This window comes from Osmia lignaria, chromosome 14, assembly GCF_051020975.1.
Source record: "Osmia lignaria lignaria isolate PbOS001 chromosome 14, iyOsmLign1, whole genome shotgun sequence".
Lineage (NCBI taxonomy): Eukaryota > Metazoa > Arthropoda > Insecta > Hymenoptera > Megachilidae > Osmia > Osmia lignaria.
Window position 1 is genome coordinate 13,798,070 of NC_135045.1, and position 23,625 is coordinate 13,821,694.

The 23,625-nt window shown below is 41.2% G+C and overlaps 2 protein-coding genes across 4 annotated transcripts; one reads left to right on the forward strand and one right to left on the reverse strand.

The window, feature by feature from the left end:
• Positions 1 to 324: 324 nt before the first annotated feature.
• LOC143306051 (uncharacterized) lies at positions 325 to 2,532 on the forward strand. The gene is made up of 3 exons (XM_076692002.1): positions 325 to 1,081; positions 1,176 to 1,481; positions 1,706 to 2,532. Exons 1-3 carry the CDS (start codon positions 325 to 327, stop codon positions 2,530 to 2,532), a joined length of 1,890 nt encoding a protein of 629 aa, XP_076548117.1.
• A 10,601-nt stretch (positions 2,533 to 13,133) lies between these two features.
• On the reverse strand, positions 13,134 to 19,986 carry LOC117610648 (uncharacterized). Of its 3 annotated transcripts, XR_004582986.2 has the most exons (4): positions 17,085 to 19,982; positions 16,398 to 16,953; positions 15,893 to 16,316; positions 13,134 to 14,503 (listed from the first exon to the last, which is right to left on the reverse strand). XR_004582986.2 is itself a non-coding variant. In XM_034338273.2 (2 exons), exons 1-2 carry the CDS (start codon positions 19,866 to 19,868, stop codon positions 14,466 to 14,468), a joined length of 411 nt encoding a protein of 136 aa, XP_034194164.2. In that variant the 5' UTR covers positions 19,869 to 19,986; the 3' UTR covers positions 13,134 to 14,465. The 3 variants fall into 3 exon arrangements, 1 of the variants encoding a protein (XP_034194164.2); XR_013063383.1 differs by having other exon boundaries at positions 13,134 to 16,316; XM_034338273.2 differs by lacking the exons at positions 15,893 to 16,316; positions 16,398 to 16,953 and having other exon boundaries at positions 19,496 to 19,986.
• Positions 19,987 to 23,625: the final 3,639 nt, after the last annotated feature.

Genomic DNA, 23,625 nt, shown 5'->3' on the forward strand with positions numbered 1-23,625 from the left:
GGTATTCGTATCCGGCCCTCCGCAAAAACCGGAAGGTCTGAAACTTCCAAATGGAGGTGTCACAGCAGACCCCATGCAGACATTGAGGCACCTCGTGGAGTCGCACTTCCCAGGCTCGAAGCTGATACCGGAGGAACAGACACCTCTTAGGAACAGTGCACGGGACTGGGAATTGGCTTCCAAGGTGGTCACAATGGACAGAATAAGATGGGCTATTAACTCATTCAGCAGGTACAAAAGCCCGGGTGTGGACGGGATTTTCCCGGCTCTCCTTCAGGAAGCCGAGGAGGACCTGTTGAGGTAGCTGTGCGGGATATACAGAGCATGCCTAGCACTAGGATATGTACTACATCAATGGAGAGTAGCCAGGGTGGTCTTCCTGCCCAAGCCAGGCAGAAGTGGCTACGAACGGCGAAATCTTATAGGCCAATCAGCCTAACATCTTTTCTACTTAAAACGCTAGAAAGGTTGGTTGACAGGCACGTTAGAGAACATACACTGGCAAAGAGACCAATACATGCCTCACAACATGCATATCAGTCGGGCAAATCCGTGGAGACGGCACTCCATCACCTTGTTAGGGAGGTCGAGGAGGCCCTATCTAAGGGAAAGTCCGTCGTGAGTGTTTTCATAGACATAGAAGGGGCTTTCGACAGCACATCCTTCGATGTGATGAATGAAGCGGCAAGCAGCTTCGGAATTGACGACAGTCTGATTACCTGGCTCGGCAACATGCTGAGGACCAGGACCATAATAACCTCCTCCGACGGGTCTTCGTTGAGGGCACGCATCGCAAGGGGCTGCCCGCAGGGGGGAGTCCTATCTCCCCTGCTGTGGACCCTTGTGGTAGACGGGTTACTCTGCAGGCTCAGTGAGGAAGGTTTTCTGGTGCTAGGGTATGCGGATGACATCTGCATATCGGTCAAAAGCAGACATCAGCACTACATAGCGAGGAGACTGCAGGAAGCACTTACACTCGTGCAAGAATGGTGCCTATCACACAAACTCAAGGTAAATCCTACCAAGATGGAGATGGTACTGTTCTCGAGGAAAAGGTCCTTTGATTTCAAGGCCCCTCATTGTTCGAGGTGGAGATCAGTCTATCCACCTCAGCGAAATATCTAGGGATCACCCTAGATACGAAGTTAAATTAGAAACTATACATCGAAAAGCAGGCACAAACGGCAACTGCAACATACTGGGCCTGCAGAAGGATGTTTGGAACAACGTGGGGACTAAAACCAAGAATGGTCAGGTGGATTTACACCGCAATCTTAGTACCCCAAATAACATACGCCTCCGTTGTATGGTGGACCTCCATGAGGAAACACTGCAACAGGAGGAACCTAGAAAAGATATATCGCCTAGCATTGCTTGGGATGACTGGGGCTTTCCGCACCACACCGACCATGGCAATGGGGACACTCATGGACCTGCCACCACCACATATTGTGGTGGAAGCAGGGGCCAGGTGCACAGCCGTAAGACTATTCTTAGTAGGCAAATGGAAGGGGGCGCTAACGGGCCACGCGTCAATCTTTAGGGAATTCAGGGAACCAAGAGGGGCCCTAACACTAGAGGGGAGACGCGTGTGACCCGACATACCACTTCAATAATAGCTTCCGGGTAAGAATCCCATGCAAAGAAGCATGGGAAGTAAACCGGGAGGAACTCCTTACTCCGGGAGGGCTGATCTGGTACACAGACGGCTCCAAAACCAAGACGGGTACCGGAGCAGGAATCTGGGGAGAGGCCCAGGGCGGAATTGTCGCTGTCCTTGGACATGTATCCATCCTTCAGGCGGAAGTGTTTGCCACATGGGCCTGCGCCAAGTTGAACTTGGAAAGGGACTATAGGGACAAACACATATACATCTGTAGTGACAGTAAGGCTGCGCTTGGATCCCTACGTGCCACGATAGTGCGATCCAGGCTGGTACAAGACTGCACAGACTTGCTGGAGCGGTTGGCTGGCAATAACAACCGCGTCAACTTAATCTGGGTACCTGGACACGCGGGTATTCTGGGCAATGAGAGGGCTAATATGTTGGCAAGGGAAGGAGCCAGAAGGCCCGGCCCAGACACAACATACCGCATAGGTGTCGATAGGGGGACGGTAAAGGAGATGGTGAGGGAGTGGGCGAGAACCCAGACCTACCTGACCTGGAACCGAACCCAAGGTATGAGACACGCTAAGGCCATGTTCAAAGGGCCATCGTCACGGCTAGGCAAGACTCTGAGCTGCCTAGACAGAAATCAACTGCGTCTACTCGTAGGGCTCATCACTGGGCACTGGTACACGAGAAAGCACCTGATGCACCTGGGAACCGAAAGTGAACCTGGGTGCCCGAGATGTGGAGAGGAGGATGAGACCCCTCTCCATCTGATATGGCGTTGTAAAGGACTGGAGGCTCTAAGGCGATCTAGCTTTGGGGTCCCCGTCCTCGACGACGCAAGAGTGGGGGACATTGGAGTGGGCAGGCTTCTTGGCTTTGCCAGAGAGGCCGGCCTACACAATTTACCTCGATACTAGGACCGCCCATAAGGACTCGGGCACAATGGTCCCAAGAGGACTGAGTGCCCGGAGACCTCGCAGTAATAATAATATATAATTATTATATTTTATTTTTAATTATTATTATTATATTTTATTTTTTATTATTATTATTACATTTTATTTCTTCTTATTATTATTCTATTTTGTAATTATATTTTAGTTTCTATTTTTATATTATTATATATGTATCCATTTCTATTTTATTATATAGTCTTTTAATTCTTTTTTTTTTTTACTCCTTTTATATATTTCTATTTATAATATACAATATTTTCCGCAAGTTGGGTGGTGGGATGAAGAGTGCATGAAGAGGAAGAAAGAAGTGAGAAAGACGCTGGAGGAAAGGAAGGGTAGGGGGGGAGAATTACAGGGAGGCCAAAAGGGAGTATAACAGATTATGCGGAGCCAAGAAGGAAAAAATGAACAAGAACTTCGAAAGAGAAGTAGAAGAGGCAAGAACGGAAAGTGACGTATGGAAAATAATTAACAAAGAGAGAAAGAGGAGAGGGAAGTTGAAAACGGGCATAAAAGAAGAGGAGTGGAGGAAGCACTTCGTGAATCTACTGGGGGCATCAGAGGAAAAAGTAGTGCTGGGAGGAGAAAGAGACAGAGAACGAGACGAGGAAGCGGATATAAGCAAGGAAGAAATAAGGAAAGCGGTGGTGAAACTTAGAGATGGGAAAGCGACGGGGGTGACGAGATCCCCAACGAAGTGTGGAAATACGGAGGAGAAGAGGTACTGGATTGGGCATGGGAAGTATGTAATAGAATGTGAAGGGGTGAGGGATGGCCGGAGGGGTGGAAGGAGGGGATAATAGCACCCATAAAGAAGAAGGGGGATGGGACAAGGGCAACGGACTACAGGAGGGTGACACTAATGCCCACGCTCTACAAGATATACGCGGCGGTTTTGACAGAAAGGTTGAGAGAGGAAGTGGAGGAAAAGGGTATACTACCGGTAAATCAGACAGGGTTCAGAAGAGGGATGGGAACAGTCGACAACGTATATGTGCTAAACTACCCGGTGAACAGGCAGATAAAGAGGGCAAAGGGAAAAGTGGTAGCATTCTTCATAGATCTGAGGACGGCGTTCGATTCAGTAGACAGAGGAGTACTGTTAGAGTCGCTAAAGCAAAGTGGAGTAAGGGAAGGACTAAGGAAAAGGATAATAGAGATACTAAGAGAGACTAGAAGCAGGGTAAGAACAGGGGAAGGGATGACAGAGCCATTCTGGACTGCGAGAGGGGTGCCCACTAAGCCCGCTGCTGTATAACCTGCTGACAGCAGACATGGAAGAGAAGATAAGCAAGGGGGAAGGAGGGGGGATAAAGATTGGAGGGAGGAAAATTTATACACTGGCCTATGCGGATGATGTAGTGGTATTAGCGGAGGAGGAAGGGGATATGAGGGCGTTATTAGGAAGATTAGAAAGATACTTGGAGGAGAAAAGGCTAGAACTGAACCAGGACAAATAAAAAATAATGAGGTTTAGAAAAGGAGCAGGAAGGTGGAAAAAGACGAGCTGGTGGTGGAAAGGAAAGAAAATAGAGGAGGTGGATCAGTTCAAATACCTAGGATATGTGTTTAGAAGAAACGGAGGAAGCGAGCTACAGGTAAAGGACAGGAAAAACTGGAAGAGAAGAATTTGGCTGTGGGACAAGCTAGTATGGACGGTCATAGCCTATGGAGCAGAGGTATGGGGATGGAGGGAGTGGAAGGAGATAGAGGGGCTACATGAGAGGTTTTTAAGATGGACGTTAGGAGTGGATTGGCGCACGCCAGGATACCTGCTTAGAGAGGAGTTGCAAAGGTGGAAAATGAGAATAAGATCGGGAAAGCTGGCGTGGGGATATGGAAGAAAACTATGGGAAGGAAGAGGGGGGGAGTTGGCCAAGAGCTGCTGGGAACAGTTGATCAGAAGCGAAGCGGGAGGGGGGGGGGGGGGGGGGGGGGGGGGAGCAAATGGGAAGAGGAAAGAGAAAAGTTCTTCGCGGAAAGGAGAGGGGAAATAGGGAGACTAGAAGAAAAAAGGAGGAGCGGAGAGATGGGGTATGAAGAGTTTGAGATGAAAGATAGACAACTACAAGAAAAGGAGGGATGGGAAAAGATAATAGAATCGAGATACAACAAGTGGTATAAAGTAATAAAAGAGCCAGGGATCCCGGAATATTTAAAAAAAGGGTGGAAGGAAGAAAGGTGGAGAAGAGTGGCCAGGTTCAGGCTGGGAAACGAAGTAAAGGAAGCAAAATACTGGGAAGAAGAAGAGAAAAGAAAGTGTAGAGTGTGTGGTTGAGAAGAAGAGAGCTGGGAGCACGTATGGGAAAGGTGCACCACAGGAGAAGGGAGAAAAGAGGGATGGCAAGAGAAGGTGCAACAGTTATTAGGGGGAAACGGCGAAGGAGAAGCATGGATGAAACAGATAGAGAAATACAGGCGGGAGGTGGAGCAGAGGGGGTAGACGGGAGGGAACAGCAAAAAGGAGGGTACAGGGACCAAGGCGACAACAAAACCGGGGGGGGGTTAGAAGAGAAAGCAGGAGAGAGCAAAATGCAAGGAGTACGAAAGAGGTCCTCAACGGAAACAAGATGAAGGGCAACACACAGATATCGGGGTGAGGAAAGGCCCCACAAGAACGAGAGCAGGAACGAGAGTAGGAACAAAAGCAGATGGGAGAATAGAGGCAACAGATGGCGCCACAGAAGAGCCGTAAAACGAGGTAGGCTAGAGAAGCACGTGCACGGGCAAGGGCCTTACAAGAATAAAAAGAAAAAGGAAAAGAAGGCACACAAGAGCGAAGCACAGTGAGGAGACGCGGAATTTAAAGCAAAAAGACTAAAGAAGAAAGAGGGGAGATGGACAGCGTAACGGAGTTAAGAAGGGAAATAAGAAAGCTGAGAGAGGAAGTGGCAGAATTAAGAGAAGAGCTGAGAAGTTGGAGGTTAGGGGAAAGAAGACCAAAAGAAGAGGAAACCGGCGAGAGAGAGAAAGAGAGGGATAAGGGAAAAGACACAGAGGAGATCACAGAGGAGAAGAACAAAGGAAAGGAAGAGAGTGGAAACGAAGAAAAAAGAAACAGTGAGGAAAGGAACATTAAGAACACGAAAGAAGAAAGTCAAGGAGGCGCAGTGTCAGCAGAAGAAAGGGCAAGAGGAGAAGAAGCATATAAGATGAAGAAGAAGGAAGAGGAAAGAAGACAGCGATGGCTGAGCGAGGAAGAAAGAAGGAAGAGCATAAGAAGAGGGAAAAGTCTAGTCTGGAAAGGGGTGGAAGGGAAAAATCAAGAAGAAAGGCTGAAGCACATTAGGGTAATCCTAGAGAAAGAACTAGGAGAAAAGATAACAATAAAAGGAGTGACAGAGAGGGAAGGGGAGGGGGGAAGAGTGATAGTAATCACAGAATTAGAGGAGGAAGATAAAAAGAAGGAAATGGTATGGATGAGGAACGGGATATGGGAAAGGTGGAGGGTGGAAATAGATGAGGATTTGAGCAAGGAAGAGAGAAGACTCAAGTGGCTGATAAAAGAAAAAGCGAAAAAGGAGAAAGAAGAAGGTAGAAGTGTTCTATATACAGTAATGCTTCGAAATAAGCAAGTGGTCTCTGCTTCGAAATAAGCAAGTCGCTATCCCCTCTTTTTTGTTTGAAGTCGCCCGCAAAGTGAGAGGTACGAGAAATGAGTGAGAGGTCCATGAAAGCGCGAAGCCGATGTTTAGGGTAATAAATTTCACGCTTGACTGAGCAGTGACATCGGTTAGTAGAAGAAGGATGGAATATATATAATGCTTTCTCAGTCTGGTATATTTGCTTCGAAATAAAGCATAGTGCGAGAATGAGAGGGCATGCTATATTCTATCCTTGTTCAAAAAATAACATCCCTGCTCGGCCGATCACTTTATGATTTGCCGCTACCTCGGTTCTCTCACTCGCTTCTCGCGTTCTCTATCGTCCCGTTTCGAGAACAAAGTCAAGCCGAATAGCGTACCTGCTTCGAAATAAGCAACTGTTCGGTCCCGAGCCACTTGCTTATTTCGAAGCATTACTGTAATAGCAGAAGAATATGGGTGGAGGGAATAGAAATAAAGTGGAGGGAAGACAAAAAGAGGTGGGAAAAAGTGACACAGAGGGAAAGGTTGGAAAGGGCCACGAAGTAAGAAGAGAGCGATGAGAAAGAGGGGAAGAAGAGGAGGAAGTACAAAGAAAACCAAAGGAAGAGGAATAACAGGAAGAGAAAGGACAAATAGGACAACAAGGAGAAGAAGAGGTCCGAAGAGAGAAGAATGAAAGGATTAAAAAGCTATTATCTTTTTGGTAGTTCATGAATAGACGATTATTTTATGTTATTTTGATTTTTTGTTATTACGTTACTTTTGATATTATGAGATTTTGGTTATTTTACAGAAGAATACGCCTAGTGGCAGAAAACTTATATTATTTTTATACATACTATAATTATAATTTTTAATTTTATCAGTATTTTATCAGTATTAATGTTACTATGGATAGGTAAAGAGATTATGTATTTATTTTTATTTTGCTTTTTGGAGTATTTAGTCTTGGTTAGAGTTAGGTTCTGTTTCATTTTTGATAGTACAAAGTACAAGTTTAGTTAATAGTAAGGAAAGAGAATAAGGTGACTTGATGTTAACATAGGTTAAGAAAAGTTCAGTTGAGGAGACCACAATATATTTCTTTTTGTGTTTTAATTTTATTATAACTCAAAGATATTATAGTTTATATTTGTGTATCGCTTTATATCATGTTCCTGCGGTTGTTACACGTTATGTAGATATAGAGTAAGGGAAGAAAGAAAAAGAAAAGGATAAGGACAGATAGGGAAAGATTGTAGAAAGTAGAGAGAAGAAAGATTATGTAATGCCGGGTCCACACTGCTGTTCGCGAACAGTTCGCGGGCCATGTTCGCCAGCAATGTGGACACTTTCGCGAACAGCGAGCAGGTAGCAGCGAACTCGTCAGCGAACATCGAACACTGTTCGCTAAGGAGGCGGTACATCAAAGAGTCTGTTTGCGAACTCGAAACATGTCTGGACGCGTTGTAACATATTTCTGTTGAATTTGACGACCGTTCGCAGTTCCGTCATCAGCCAGCGAACAATTGTGCAACCGTTTGCGTTCCGTTTGCGAGCTGTTCACGAACTATGTCTGAGCTTAGGTGTGAATTCTATTCGCGAACTGTTCGCAAACAGCTCGCAAACAGCTCGAGAACTGTTCGCGAACATTTCTATCCAGTGTAGACCCGGCATAACAGGTTGGGGAACGCTCCTGTAAAAAGCGCCTCAGAAACCCGAAAGGGATCGAATAAACTTAACAACAACAACAATATTTTCCGCAAGTTACGTTTTTCTCATTTATTCTCATATTCCTTATCCTGTGTAATGTCAAATAAAATATTTTATTTTTTATTATATATTTTGTTTACAGTTACTTTAGTAACTGTACCCGTCCCTTTCCTATATCCCCCCAAAAAGGAAAAGTGTGAATTATGTATATATACATTCATTTTTCACAATCAGATCATGACGAAGATTGTATATAAATGTACATATACTGGATACATGACAAATGTTTATAGTATCTTTTATTTTTTTTATTGAATAAAGTAAATGCATTATCAATTAATAGCAATTTATTAATTATCAACAATTTTATTTTACAATTTATCATTTTCTTTTTATTTCGTTCATAGTATTACAATTCATGTTATTCAAAAATAAATATACTGCGTTCCTATCACATTTATATAGTTCTTATTCCTAAACATTCGTACTTCGGAAAAAGATTTGATACCACTTATATGTATATTTCGGAGTACCATATCGGGACATATTATTTTAAAAACAAACTAACCTTAAGCATTCGATTTGTAGGAATATTCTTCCCTTGGTTATGTTATATTACAAGAAATGTATACAGGGTGTCCCAGAACTGGGGTAGGAACGGAAAAGGGATGATTGGTGAGGTCATTCTAAACAACTTTTTCCTTTGCCAAAATGTTGGTTAAGGCTTCGTTTTCGAGATATTATCGAAAAACACTGGCCAATCAGAGCGCGCCGTTAGCGCGGGCCGAACCACGAGAGTGTTGGGTATGTTCCGCGCGGTCGTGATCAAGTGCATCGGCACCACGTCGGTGTAATAGGATTCGTTGTTCATGAGTAATCAATAATTCGATATAATTATTCTTTTCTTTTTTTTATTCATTATCCGATGCAACTTCTACTCAACGAATCCCATCATACCGACGTAGTGCAAATTACATGATACCGACGGTGTTTGGTATCATTTTAATCAAAAAAATTTCATCAATACGATAGTAAAAGTTTCATTTTAAAAAAGTCAAAAATAAAAAAGTTTTATAATTCAATTAGTTTAGTCACACCGATAAGTTTCGGCTCTTTCCTTTGATCATTGGATAACTCTCTCTCTCTCCTCCACTGTCTGTCCCTTTCTACGTTTACGCTTGGTTTACCAAACCAATCCTTTAATGCTTCCTTGTTAGTTAAAAACATATCGAATCGCAATATAACAATATGACATAGCCTATGTCCATCTTGAAAGAATAAGCTGTACAATAGTGCAAATTACATTAAAATCTGTTTAGCCGTTTAAACGTGAAGGAAGAAAAAACGATCAGCATTTTCACTTTTATATATTATATAGTAAGGATTAAAATTAAAATTCGGTCCTCTATAACAGTCTGCTATTTTCTGCCGATTTTCATATGTCACGCCTCCTTTCCCCCGCCGCGCGTCTTGGCACCCGTGGCGACCGTAGTGCTTTGGTAACCTCAGGCGCGTATCATTAGAATCGCGCGTGACAAAAAACAACGCATCGATAATAGTACCTCATGGGTGATGTGGAAATCTATTATTACGGTTGTCGCCCTACGCGCGATTCATATGATACGCGCTTGAGGTTACCCAAGCACTACGGTCGCCGCGGGGGCCAAGACGCGCGGTGGGGGAAAAGAGGCGTGACATCTGAAAATCAGCCGAGAAGAGCAGTTAATTCCGAAGCCTGCTCTATAACATATTTGAAGCTCACAAAAATCTGCTTTTTTTTTTATTTTTAAAAAGTTTTTTTTTTGGAAAACAAAAGGTAGTCTATGTCCTTCCTAAGGATGCAATCTATCTCCTTGTCAAGTTTTATCGAAATCTGTTCAGCGGTTTAGGCGTGAAAAGGTAACAAACAGACAGACAGACAGAGTTACTTTCGCATTTATAATATTAGTATGGATGTCAGTTATTATGAAAGTGGTGTAAATGGAAATGTAAAAAACATTGAACTTGTCAGTTCTTATGTATTATGCCGTTTAACCAATATAACTGAAAAATTTTGACTTATACCACGTTCATAATAACTAGCACATATATTAATAATAAAATAAAAATATTGTGATATTTCCTTTTTTCCCTTCAAAAATAAGTAATAATAATTATTTAAAGAGCTCATTTAAATCCCAGTATATGCGCGTCCATTTAAAATTTAAATGGCTGAAGTTGCAGGATCTGCTGCCAATCTGCCGCAAATCAGCTATCACAGTCTGCGCGCAGACTTTGTTTTGTTTCTGTCGCCAATTTGGCAACAGGTTATGTTAGCAGGATCTGCTCGGTTTCTGACGCCAATCTGCTATATGATTCTGTCGGCAAGTTCTGTTTGCAGAAACGCAGCCAAATGCGGAAACAGATGGCTATGGATTTGTAGACAGATTCTACCAGAGTCTGTTGCCAATCTGCTGCCAATCTGCATGCGAATTGCTATCTGGGAATCTGCATGCAGATTGCTAACTGGGAAGTCGACTTTTTTATTTTTTTTTATTTTTTACATTCCAATATGTGATAATTATCATAAAAACACATAAAACAATAAAATTCACAGCACCATTCCCGATACTCGAACTGCAACCGATAACGAATGAACCAGGACTGACTCTCGAAATGAACAAGGTATCTTGAACAAAATATCGTATCGCTTCCTTCTGTTTATTAAATAATCCACGAGATTAAGGAAAATGTATAAGCGAGTCCTGATAGACGGAGAGACGAGTCGGTGCTTCGTTTCTAGTCAAATAGTTTGTTAAATAAGGAACTCGACGACAGGTTTTCGTTTAGATTGCGTTAGGTGTAAGCGAGTGCCTCTCTGTGGCTGGGGGGTTTAGAATACAGCCACGGTAACCCCTGCCTGTCGTAAGAGGCGACTAAAAGGAGGATTAGGTTTAAGTTAGGGTTAGGTCTCGTCCTAGCTGAAGGTGTTAGGCACCGTGCCGAGAGGCTCATGGCTGCAGGGACGGAAATTGTGCAGTCGCGAACGGTCCCTCCGGGGTACCTGTCGTCCCCCCCGAGTAGGCTTGCCCACGCAAGGCGGCTCTGCGTGGGTGGATATTGAATTCCGACCCTGCTCGTGGGATCCAAATGGAAAAATTAAATACAAACAAAAATAAAAACATAAACAAACTAACAAAAGCACAAACAGGATTAGATAAAACGACGATGAAACCCGGCGATAAAAGGGATAAAGCTGTAACACGAATACAGGGAAAATAGAGGGAAATAGTAAGCAGAACCTGGGTGATGAGGAAAGTAATGAAGAAATGAAAGAGGACAATAGCTTGAAACTTAGCGACAGAATTCATGGAGACCTCAAGACGGTCTTTAGGCCAACGCGAACGCTATCCAGGAGCCCTTTCAGAGTTAGGAAGGACAGTAAAATAGCTGATGTGGAACTGACTGGCGATGAAGAAGAGGAAAACGTTTTCACGGAAGAGACAGATTATATTAAAAAGAACGGAGACGCTGAAATATAATGAAGTATTCACAAGTACAGGAGAGGACCTGGTAGGGATGGATACGACAATGATGGCCATATATCAGATACTGGATATGATTAAAAAAATAAATGAGACGGTAAGCGAATATTTGCAAAGAAGCAAAAATACTAGCCCAGGGGCGAAGAAAGCCAGTCTAAAAGTGGGCCAGGACCTTGATAAGGTAAAGGAGTTAGTGCTGAACGCAACTATGGCATATAAGACTGAAAAGAATAGACATATAGAAAGGGAAAGACTTGATGAAATTAGAGTTAGAAGACTGTTAGAAAATGCTAGCATGGGCGGAAATATCAGCAACAACAGAATGGAGAGTTACGACTACAACATAAATAAAAGAAAAACGGTAACACCGTCGGAACTGGAAACCTCCACTAAAAAGACTAGAATTTTCAATAGGGAAGCTAAACTGAAACCGACGAGAAGGAATATACAAACATTGAGAAACAGCGAAGGAGCCTCCTCGGAATCAGAGTGGGAGACGGTGCAGAAGAGAATAAAGAAAACATATAATATAGAAAGAGCGAAAACAACGACAGGGACGGATAGGATTGAAAATGAAGAGAAGACCACCAAAACTATGAGTAGTTATAAAAAACCTAATACAATGAACAAAACGAGCGAGGCGATCACGATAAAAGTAGGGAAGGAACTAACGTACGAGGATGTTACTAAAAACCTGAAAGCTAAAATGGGAAAGGATATTAAAGGAATAAAACGCATAAGGCAAACAAGAACGGGGGATATCATTGTGAAATTTGGAAACAAAGTGGATAGCACGGATTTCCATAATAAAGCCAAAACTGTGATGGGAGAAGAAACAGAAATAAGAAGGTTAGTACCTAAGACTACAATAAAGATCATGGACATTGACCCGGGAGCGGGTATTGAAGAAATAGTAGACAGAGTGTCACAAGAAACGGATATAAATAGAAATGAACTAAAGTGTAAAAGCCTAAGGAAAGCCTATATGGGCACGCAGGAGGCAATAGTGGAAGGTCCTGGTGAGTTAGGCCGCGTTCAGACTATGCAATTTAGTTGTACAGCTTTCCGTGCAACTTCAGGTCCGAATTTTTGTGTTTCTGACCGTGCCTGTACCAGGTATGCCGCCCGAAAAAGGAAATGATTTTCTCTTGTAGAAATACCAACTTCCGCATTTTTTATCAGATCTTTGCAGAAGCGACGTCAATCGATTCCTTATGTTTTTGCGATCAAAATGAACTCAAACGCGACATAAATTGGACACTAATTAACCAAGTTACGTGAAAAATCTAAATGCATAGTTAAAAGCCAATTTCGTTAAAAGTAGTCCGGTTTACGTGATATGAGGTATCATTTTAATCGGGAGAACACCAGCAATCCATTGGTACCACTTTCATACCGATGCGGTGAAAAATAAAGAATTTGATGTTTTGAAAAATTGACACGGTCGGTCGGTTCGACCTTAGGCCGCCGAGCGCCTACCTGGGGCCTGTACCCGGTATGTCGTGCGAAAAAGAAAATGGTTGTTTTCTCTTGTCGCCTAGCATTTACCAGCAGCGGTTCGATCTTTCCGACACCGGTTGCGTTTAAAAATGGGCGGGCTCTATGACAATATAACCAGCAGAGCCCACCTTCCTTTTCTTTGCAATTTTCTGTGCTGCTGGTAAATGCTAGGAGACAAGAGAAAACAACCATTTTCTTTTTCGCACGACATACCGGGTACAGGGCCCAGGTAGGCGGCTAAGGTCGAACCGACCGACCGTGTCAATTTTTCAAAACATCAAATTCTTTATTTTTCACCGCATCGGTATGAAAGTGGTACTAATGGATTGCTGGTGTTCTCCCAATTAAAATGATACCCCATATCACGTAAACCGGACTACTTTTAACGAAATTGGCTTTTAACTATGCATTTAGATTTTTCACGTAACTTGGTTAATTATTGTCCAATTTATGTCGCGTTTGGGTTCATTATGATCGCAAAAACATAAGGAATCGATTGACGTCGCTTCCGCAAAGATCTGATAAAAAATGCGGAAGTTGGTATTTCTACAAGAGAAAATCATTTCCTTTTTCGGGCGGCATACCTGGTACAGGCACGACCAGAAACACAAAAATTCGGACCCGAAGTTGCACGGAAAGTTGTACAACTAAATTGCATAGTCTGAACGCGGCCTTACTGATGAAAATAAGGGACAATAAAATTAAGATAGGTTGGGTCTATTGCAGGGTCAGACAGTTACCTACTATAATGAGGTTCTATAAATGCCATAATTTTGGGCATGCGGCCGCAAGATGTGTGGCTGTAGAGGGTGATTCCGCGATATGTAGAAGGTATGGCGATAAAACTCATACGATGTCGGAATGTAAAGCAGAAAAAACAAGGTGTATACTATGCGCGGCAAAGGGATTACTGGAAAAAGACCTTAATCACATTGCAGGCACACTTAGATCTAAACAATATAAAGAAGCGATAAGCGGAGTAAAAATCGGCTAAATTCACGCTAAACGTACTACAGATCAATTTAAATAGATGCAAAGTTGCGCACGATCTTTTAAACAAGACGGTGGAGAAAAGAATGCCGGACCTTGTGTTTATGACTGAACAAAATAAGAAGATGAGTAAGAGTTACTGGTATATAGACGCAACGGGTGATGCAGCTCTTTGGATCACAAATAGTGGAATAGTGAAGGGAAGGAAAACTGACGTAGTTAAGCGTAGTATAGGCATGATAGCAATTGAATATAATAATTTATTAATTATTAGTATATATCTATCCCCAAATATTGATCCGGATACTGTAGATGAGAGGTTACATGTAGTCGCAGGATTAATTAAGCTAAAGAAATGGTCCGGAGTCCTAATAGGTGGCGACTTTAATAGTAAATTGCTAGTGTCGGGCAGTACATGGAACCCTAGAGGGAAAAAATTAATAGAATTTATGACGGGCAATAGCCTATTATCAGTATATACGGAAGGGGGAAATACTTGTATAAGAGGTGAGGAAACTAAAATAGATTTGATGTTAGTTAATACTGACCTGAATGATAAAGTAAAGAAAAGTTTCATACTACCTGATCACACGGGGTCGGATCACTTATACATGTGGCATGTGGTTGAATTACTGGTACCTGGAAATAAAAAGAGAAAGATTAGTGAGGGAAAAAGAAGTATCGATGGGAAAAAATATATTGAAAATTTTCTGGAAAAGTATGGGGCCCGGGAGGTAGGAGATAGTTTTCCGGGGACATGGGAAACCATACAAGATCTTAGAAAGACGATGGAAGAACTACGGGAATTAGGTACTAGATGTAGTGGGATAACGAACAGAAGACCAGGGAAGGTGCCGGTTCACTGGTGGAATTCCGATATAGCTAGACTGAGAAAGAGTGTAAATAAATGTCGTAGGGGGGTCACTGGGGCCAGAAGAAGGGGTGAGGTCGAAACGGAAGAAATAAATAAATTAGTAAGGGCGTATAAACAAGAAAAAATTGAATTGAATAGAACTATTAGAAGAGCGAAAAGAGAAAGCTGGGTAAAATTGATAGAGACGGTAGAGGGTGAGACACGGGGGAGGCCATATAAAGTTGTTATGAAGCAGCTCAAACCGAGCACACCTCCGGTTGTTCTTGATCTGGTACAGACTAGGGAGGTTGTAAAGGGTCTTTTTATCCTACAACCACCTGAGCATGTGGTAGATCAGGCGGTGGATGATTGTTCAAATCATAGGGATGAAGTCACGGAAATAGAAAATAACGGAAACGAAGAGGCTATTACTGAAGGCGAGGTAAAGGACGCGTGTAATATGAGTAAGGTGAGAAAAGCACCAGGCCAGGATGGTATCCCTGCGATGGCTGCCAGAGTAACGGGACTGGGGGCCGTGAAATTTTGGACAGGATTTCTAAATGGGTGCTATGAAAATGGTTACTGGCCAAATGAGTGGAAGATGACGAGACTCGTGCTACTACCAAAGGTAAAACAGAATAAAGATAGTGGTAATATTCAAAGAAAAATAAATCCATCTCAGTTTAGACCTTTGTGTATAACATCTAATGTAGCAAAAATTTTCGAATATACAGAGTGTCCCGTAAAGAGTGTCAGTTCTTTGAGGGGGTGGTAATTCTGAACAACATTTTCTTTTGCGAATAAGTTGTTTGAAGCTTCGTTTTTGAATTATTAACGAAAAACACTGACCAATCCGAGTGCGTACAGCGCGCGGGCTCAGGGGCGGCAGCGTCGGCTGCGACAGCCAAGCTTGACGTAGGTCGCGTACGAATACTTTCGGCACCCCGTTCGCATAGCACAATAAAAAAATTGAACTGGTTGAACATTTTTAGTTGTTTAGTTGTTTAAAATGAATACGGAACCTAATCTCTTGTTGTCTGTCAAAATGTAAAAAAGGAAATTCTAAGCATTCTAAACAACAAATAAAAATGATTCAAATGGTATAATTAATAAACGTTTGAATTGGAGGTTACGTTAATGATGAAAAATTTGAAAACAATTTAAATGAAACTTACCCATTCGTTCCTAAATGAACCTGCTACGCTGAAAGCAAATAATTCCCACTGACAAACACGTGTGCAGAACAGCTGATTTCAAACTCGGGGCAATGAACTCTCACTGCACTTTCACTATCACTTACGTTGTTACACTTAAGTTTGAAGAAATGGTGGCCCCGAAAGGGGCCGATTGTTTTAATGAACCAATTCATATGAATGAATTGATCTACGTTAAATAAATTGGTGGCCTCGAAAGGGGCCGATTTTTCTAATGGAGAAAGAACTCCACGCGCCCACCTTGGGCCTCCACACAGGTTGTTACTCTTTTGAGTATGTTGCTTTGCACTCGGCTTAGTGTCTCCGGAGTGATTGCTGCAACGGCACCGTGGATAAGTGCAATTGCTTCATCCCGGGAATTGATGGGGTTTCTGTATACTTCGTTCTGAAATAATTATTAAAAAACATAATTAAATGTTCATGTTTATTGTTAAGAAGTGGCACGTATAAATAACTGTAAACGTACCTTTAAATACCCCCAAAAATAAAAATCTAACGGATTCATATCCGGTGATCGCGGGGGCCACGGAACAGGACCACCGCGGCCAATCCACCTGTCCTGAAAGTTTGGTTTAGATGGGTCCGAACATTTGCGGCGTAATGGGTTGGCGTACCGTCGTGTTGGAAGAACATGTACCACCGAATTTCTAGTGGAATTTCTTCCAAAAGAGTCGGGAGAACATCTTCTACAAACACTGTATGTTGGGCCGTCCAATCTGTTTGGCAGAATGTACGGCCCAACAACAAAATCGCCACAAATTCCGGCCCATACATTGATTGACCAGTGGTGTTGCGCTGCTCGTGGACGAATCGCATGAGGATTCGCATCCCTCCACAGATGTGAGTTGTGAGCATTAAAGCACCCCTCCCGTGTGAAGAGGGCTTCGTCTGTCCACAAAACATACCGGCAAAACGATGGATTCCGCGCGATTTTTCCCCGCAACCACTGGGAATATTCCATCCGCCGGGGAAAATCCATCGCCTGATTTCTGAGGATTCTGTGAACTATTGTGCGGCTTACGCTGAAATGAAACAGGAATAATGCATATTAAAAGAAGAGTTAAAAAAAATATGAATAGAAAATATAAATTTTCATATTAAAATTATTATACTTTTATTATAACATTTTAATCCATTGCATATGAAAACTTACTTAGTGCGCCGGCTGACATCGCGTATACTGCGGGTGCCATCCTGATTAAATTGCTCCAGGATTTCCTCTTCCTGCAGCGGAGAAGTTCGTGTGGTGCGACCCATCTCCTTCCGCTGAGGCACCAGCGAGACAGTGGCATGTGCCCGGGAGACCAGCCTCCGGAAACACTGAGCACTTGGTGCATTTTCTGTTGTGCTATACTTTTCCCGATACCGCAGAGCCGCGAGTTCCGCGTTGCCCTCGCACTGGGCATAAACGATGAACATGTTATAATAATCTGTACGCGACCTACGTCAAGCCCGGCTGTCGCAGCCAACGCTGCCGTCCCTAAGCCCGCGCGCTATACGCGGTCGAATTGGTCAGTGTGGTCAGTATGTTCAATAATTCAAAAACGAAGCTTCAAACAACTTTTTCGCAAAGGAAAATGTTGTTCAGAATCACCCCAGCTACCACCCCCTCAAAGGACTAACACTCTTTACGGGACACCCTGTATTATTAAAGAGAGGCTTCTTGAAGCGATTAAAAAGAACAATATTGCGGAAAACCAGTTTGGGGAAAGGCACCGAAGTGTCCCCCTCCGATTTTGATGAAACTTCGTACATTTGTTAACCAGGTAAAAATAAGGAACACGTATTTTTTCATATCTGCTGAGACGCGACTTTAAGGGGTGAAACCACCCCTCAAAGTTTCGACCTGAAACTGCTATCTTGAAAACCAAAAGAGATACGTGAAGACTTCTAATGGGCGGATTTAATGGTTTTTTATATACAATAATATGGAGTTAACAGATTGTCAAAAATACAATTTGTTTATAACAAAAAAATTGTTTATAACATTATTTTACAACTTATTTAAATTTATGTGTTAACAAAAAATGTAGAGCATTTCATTCCAAATCCATTTATATATATGTTTATGAAATTCCCTCCTACAGTTCCGCAGATTTTTATTATTTATGACTCGCGCGTACGCCCGCTGAGTCAGCGCGTGATACTTTAATCGTATCTGACGTTATACACCGATGTTATTTATTCGCATAAGTGGAAAACAACTATTTTTATAACATACAATGGTTAATTTTGTTAAATTTGTATCGCATGATATAAAATAATTAAAGTTATACATACTCGATGGTGGATGTATGAAATTGATAATTTTAATATGCAACAAGGAATTTGAATAACTTAAGGAACATAGTCGTGACAAAAATGATACTCTTCGAAGAAATGCTTCAAACATAAAGGCTTTCGGCACCAAGCACAGGTAATAATATTCACATCACCATATACGTGCCATCGTGGTTCATTATCTACAGCATAGCAGAACTCCACGGGATTTTCAAAATGAGGTGGTCTCGATGATACACATCCACTTTTATACCATGAATATTTAATAAAGTTTTCAAATCGTAGGGAAGAAAATTGATTATGAGCCAGCGACTGAAGTTTTAAAATATTGTCCCTCGTGTGGAGATTAATCTCATAATGTAATAGGATGACTGTCCGAAAACCGGCGAACAAAATTTTTCCATACACGAAATCCGTGCACGTTTAATGGTTGTAAACATTTTGTAGTCCCTGCTGGAATCGTAAATACTAGTAATTCTTTATTTTCCGGTGTAGCTTCTACAATACTACGACTACAATGTCCACTCCAAGAATCTAATAGTGAAGCAGTCTTCTCGTTTGTATTAGGAAAGTAAACTTCTTTTAACCAAATTTTAAATGTTGACGCGGTAGCCAAAATGTTCGTTGGTTTAAACATAGTCTGCTGTACCCTAGGTCCAAACTCTCCAGATGTTTCCTTTAACACGACGAAGAGAGGAGATAGCAGTTTTCCGCTTGCAGATATTGTAGGTTGTATAGTGTAGCTATGAGTAGTGGATGGAATTGACTGTATTACAGCTTCTACTTTCTTCGTACCTTTCAACGCCAAAGTTCGTCCAGAATGTAGTTCGAGGTTGAAACCACTTTGATTCGAATTATACAAATTCTCAAATCCGTAACGATCGGTATAGGATTTAACACGCTCCAGAAAATTATGAGAACTTGAAATCAGTTCTGGTTCTTTATCGATACTGGGCCTCGTCACAAACTTCGTAACTTTTCGCGATACTATGCCATATGCTTTTTTAAATTTTAACAGCCATGTACGGCCAGCTGTAAATGATGCTAAATCTTCTTCTAATTTTGCTTGTAACGCCCACCGTCGAATATCTATGTCATGTACTATTATATTTGACCGTATTGCTTGTATAACATTTTTGTATGTATAATCTGCAATACGCAGTAATTTATCTAAACGTGTGCCACCCATTTCGACTTGGGCAGCCCATCTGCGTAACTGCCGAATAGACTTGACCATTTTGAATCTAGATTGCACTGTTTCTAATTTCAAACGTTTTGTCTTACCACTCTTCCAGTATTCCACAGCATTTTTTCTGTATTCATAACTGGTTGGTGCTTCGGAGAGCGTACATTTTTCTAGTTGTTGATCTTGTTCCTCTTCATCAGTAAGGTCCGTTTCCGTTAGGTCCATTTCCGTTTCTTGCAGCCACTGGAAATTTACATCAGGATCTTCACCGTTTGCAAACTCTTCTTCAATGTCTAAATATGTTTCTTGTTCTATGTTGAATGTTGGATCTTCCATACGTTGCATGATTATGTCATATAAAATGTCTTTTAACTCTAACTCAGCACTGTTAACAGGCGTCACTTTTTTATCCACAGAATTAAAAGCTATGGATAATAAAGTAAACACATTTATCGGATCAATATAAACCATTGTGCAGAATAAGTTTTGGCAATAATAAACTTCTATTCGTCTCGGTAACTAAACGTCTTGAATTCAAATACTGGACAAAGTAAAAAGTCACTGCATTCACCGATTTTATATACGTATTCTGGCTCATTGCTATACGATAAATCACGTGGTCGAAGCGCGATTGGTGAGAATTCTGCATATAAATAACAAAAATTTATAAGATTATACAAGCGAAGGTCACATAGGTTACAAGATATTTTTATTTTTAAAGTAAATGTTTCATAAACAATCGCTTTACTATTCCATTCGTTGAGTGGATACTGTAGTGGACATATGGAAAAACCTGCATCAGATAATAAACAATTAGAAGTATTTACTATCTATCTGAAAATAAACCACGTATGGCTATTATTACTTGTGCTTGGTACCGAAAGCCTTTATGTTTGAAGCATTTCTTCGATGATTATCATTTTTGTCACGAGTATGTTCCTTAAGTTATACAAATCACTTGTTGCATATTAAAATTATCAATTTAATACATCTACCATCGAGTATGTATAACTTTAATTATTTTATATCATGCGATACAAATTTAACAAGATTAACCATTGTATGTTATAAAAATAGTTGTTTTCCACTTACGCGGATAAATAATATCGGTATAACGTCAGGTACGATTAAAGTATCACGCGCTGACTCAGCGGGCATTCGCGCGAGATATAAATAATAAAAATCTGCGAAACTGTAGGAGGCAATTTGGAATAAAATGCTCTATATTTTTTGTCATTACATAAATTTAAATAAGTTGTAAAATAATGTTATAAACATTTTTTTTGTTATAAACAAATGGTATTTTCGACAATCTGTTAACGCCATATTATTGTATATAAAAAACCATTAAATCCGCCCATTAGAAGTTTACACGTATCTTCTTTGGTTTTCGAGATAGCAGTTTCAGGTTGAAACTTTGAGGGGTGGTTTCACCCCTTAAAGTCGCGTCTCAGCCGATATAAAAAAATACGTGTCCCTTATTTTTACCTGCTTAACAAATGTACGAAGTTTCATCTAAATCGAAGGGGGACACTTCGCGGCCTTTCCTTGCAGACTCAATCTTTTTTTTTTGGAAATACATTTTTTCAAACTTATCCAGTTTTTTCAAACTACTTATCCAGAATTGTTAAAGATAATGACAAATATTAAACAATACTGTAACTGACAAAATACATGACAAGAGAAACGGTAGAATAGAAAGTACTTCAAAATGGTATTTATGTATATTACAGATAAAAATATTAAAAAAATATTATTGAAACATTTGTAAACAAGTATTAGAAATACGAACTACGAAAAGGAACTTTATAATTACTGTTTAACACTTCTGAACTTTAATTATGTGACAAAAGAAAACAAAATACATCCTTTGGTATATAGCGCATTATAAATATAACACAATGTCGATAGAACCTCTGATATGAACATAAAAGAAAAAACTTTAATGGCGCCGATCGATATCCGAAGTGATCGTTCAATTTCGCACCGATGAACCATACATGCTAGATCGCCACGCGACAATGCTACCAACTTCACTCCCCACGCATACCGCCCGCAATGCCATCCACCGGATACATATTTTTGACAACAAGTATATTAACGATTATCATGTAGGTAGAAGTTTGAAAAAATGTATTTCCAAAAAAAAAAAGATTGAATCTGAGTGGACTCGAACCTACGAAAAGAAGTTCCCAGCGGTTTAGCAGTCAGACGCTTTACGGATGTGTTGAAATATTCCATCTGTCGATGCAATGAATATCCTCGTCTATATTAACATGTGTGTGATATGTGTGATCGAGCGTTCTAGACGTCTCGAAGGCGGCGTATTTTTTTTGAAGTAGTTTCTTGTTCTTTAAATGCGTCACCGGACTGCTGCTGGCGTTGCCCGGGCCAGTCAGTCTATCGTGATCCTTCAGAGTAAAAGGATGTATCTTACATGTATTCGTTTCTTTTTCTTATAATTAAATATATATACTTTCATTTTCTTTTATATCAAACCATTTGCGATTCATTCATTTAATATACCCTAACCACAACAAGAAGGAAAGTAACACCAAAGAAAAGAGAGAGAATTCTCGTCTAGCGCGAAATTTTCAGCCAATCACCGCGCACGTCACGCACCCCGATTTGTCGAAACGTCCCCACGCAGAAAGTCATTCGCGCGACGAGCCCTTCAGGTGACGATCGCGATCGAAATTTTTCACTATTGGTCGATCAATTGTATAAGTACGTGACGGGAGCCCGTGCGTCCGAGAGACAGAGTTATCTTAGAATATCGCGTAACTTCTGCTTGGCAAAGTCCTCCGCGTAGCAAGGCAGAGTGTCGTGAAGGTGTAAATTACCGATTTCGGGATAAAGACTCAGAGACGCGCACGTTAAATCTTAACACTCTTAAAATTCTATCCTTTTCTCTTTCGATTTTAACCCGTTGCTCGCGTGAATTTTTCGTATTAGCTTCATTTTCCGCGTACATTCAATCTTTTTAAATCGCGAATCGTGAATTGTCGTAGAACGGTCTCTCATTAAACGTGTTGCATTCGTCAAATTCAATTAGTCAATCGCGATAAGTGCGTGATCAACGAAAAGTTTCATCTTTACTTTGGTGTTCCAGATCTACAAGCGTAATTCAAGCGTCAATTCAAGCGAATAATTATTATCTTGCTTTTCTTTATGCATCTTTCTGGTGAGCCGTTGACGAATTCCATAAATGTACGACGGAGCAGTAACAATATCAATTTTGAATAAATGATTTTATTTATTATTTTCTACTAACCCACTGAGTGTCTCAGTTCTTTCTCACCCTTCTGTACAATTAGTTGCAACCACTTCTTGTTGTATGGAGCACGGTTACACTATGAAACCGCAACTTAAGACCTACTCTATCGATTCGACCTTGTGCATGATCGTTTCGCCATGACGTTAGCTTTGCTTTACTCGGCTCATGATCAGTTGTATATCACTTTAATAGTATTTCCTAAGAACGAGAAGTTTTAACTGGCAACGCAGAGCAAACAAATAATAATTGACACCTTACTATTAATTGTATAGTACCTGTCGAACGTTTAAATTTTAATCTTAAATTATATGAGTTCAAAGTACTTAACTTCTATGAATCCGCCCACTTCTTCCTTGGTCGGCAGTAGTGGGTCGGAGGAGTTCTCCTTTGGCGGAAACAAGGTGTCTGTTGGATGATCCTTTTCAAGACTTTCGATAAAGGATTGATCTTTTCGATAAGTTAAAATTTTGACTCTGATCTTGCTTTGTCCAAGGCTCGGACAAGAATGCTGGTCCTCTCGACGTCAGCTCTTTTAAATCGTTCCCCTTTTGGTTTCAGATCTCGGGTTTTCTAAACAATCGAGAGCGATAAGACCGGGTGACGATTCGGGGAAGGATCGTGATTATTTAACGTGCCGAAAGGATGTTTGGGATATATCGAAGCCGGTTTGATAAATAATCAATCGAGATTAGTATGGTGTTGAATAAAGAGTTTATTTCGTGATATTATGGAAGGGAAAAAGCTCGAAGGCATAAAAAACTCTTGATGTTATTTGATAAAGGGGAAAAGCCTGAAGGCATAAAAAGCCTTTGAAATTTGAGTTGTATGAATTGATACTATGTGTGTGAGTGTGCCGCGTGTGATATAGATGATATCGTGTACACGAAAGTCGGGCGCCCATTAGCGATTTATTAATCGCGTGATACCGGCTTTTTCGGGAAACAATTCCCG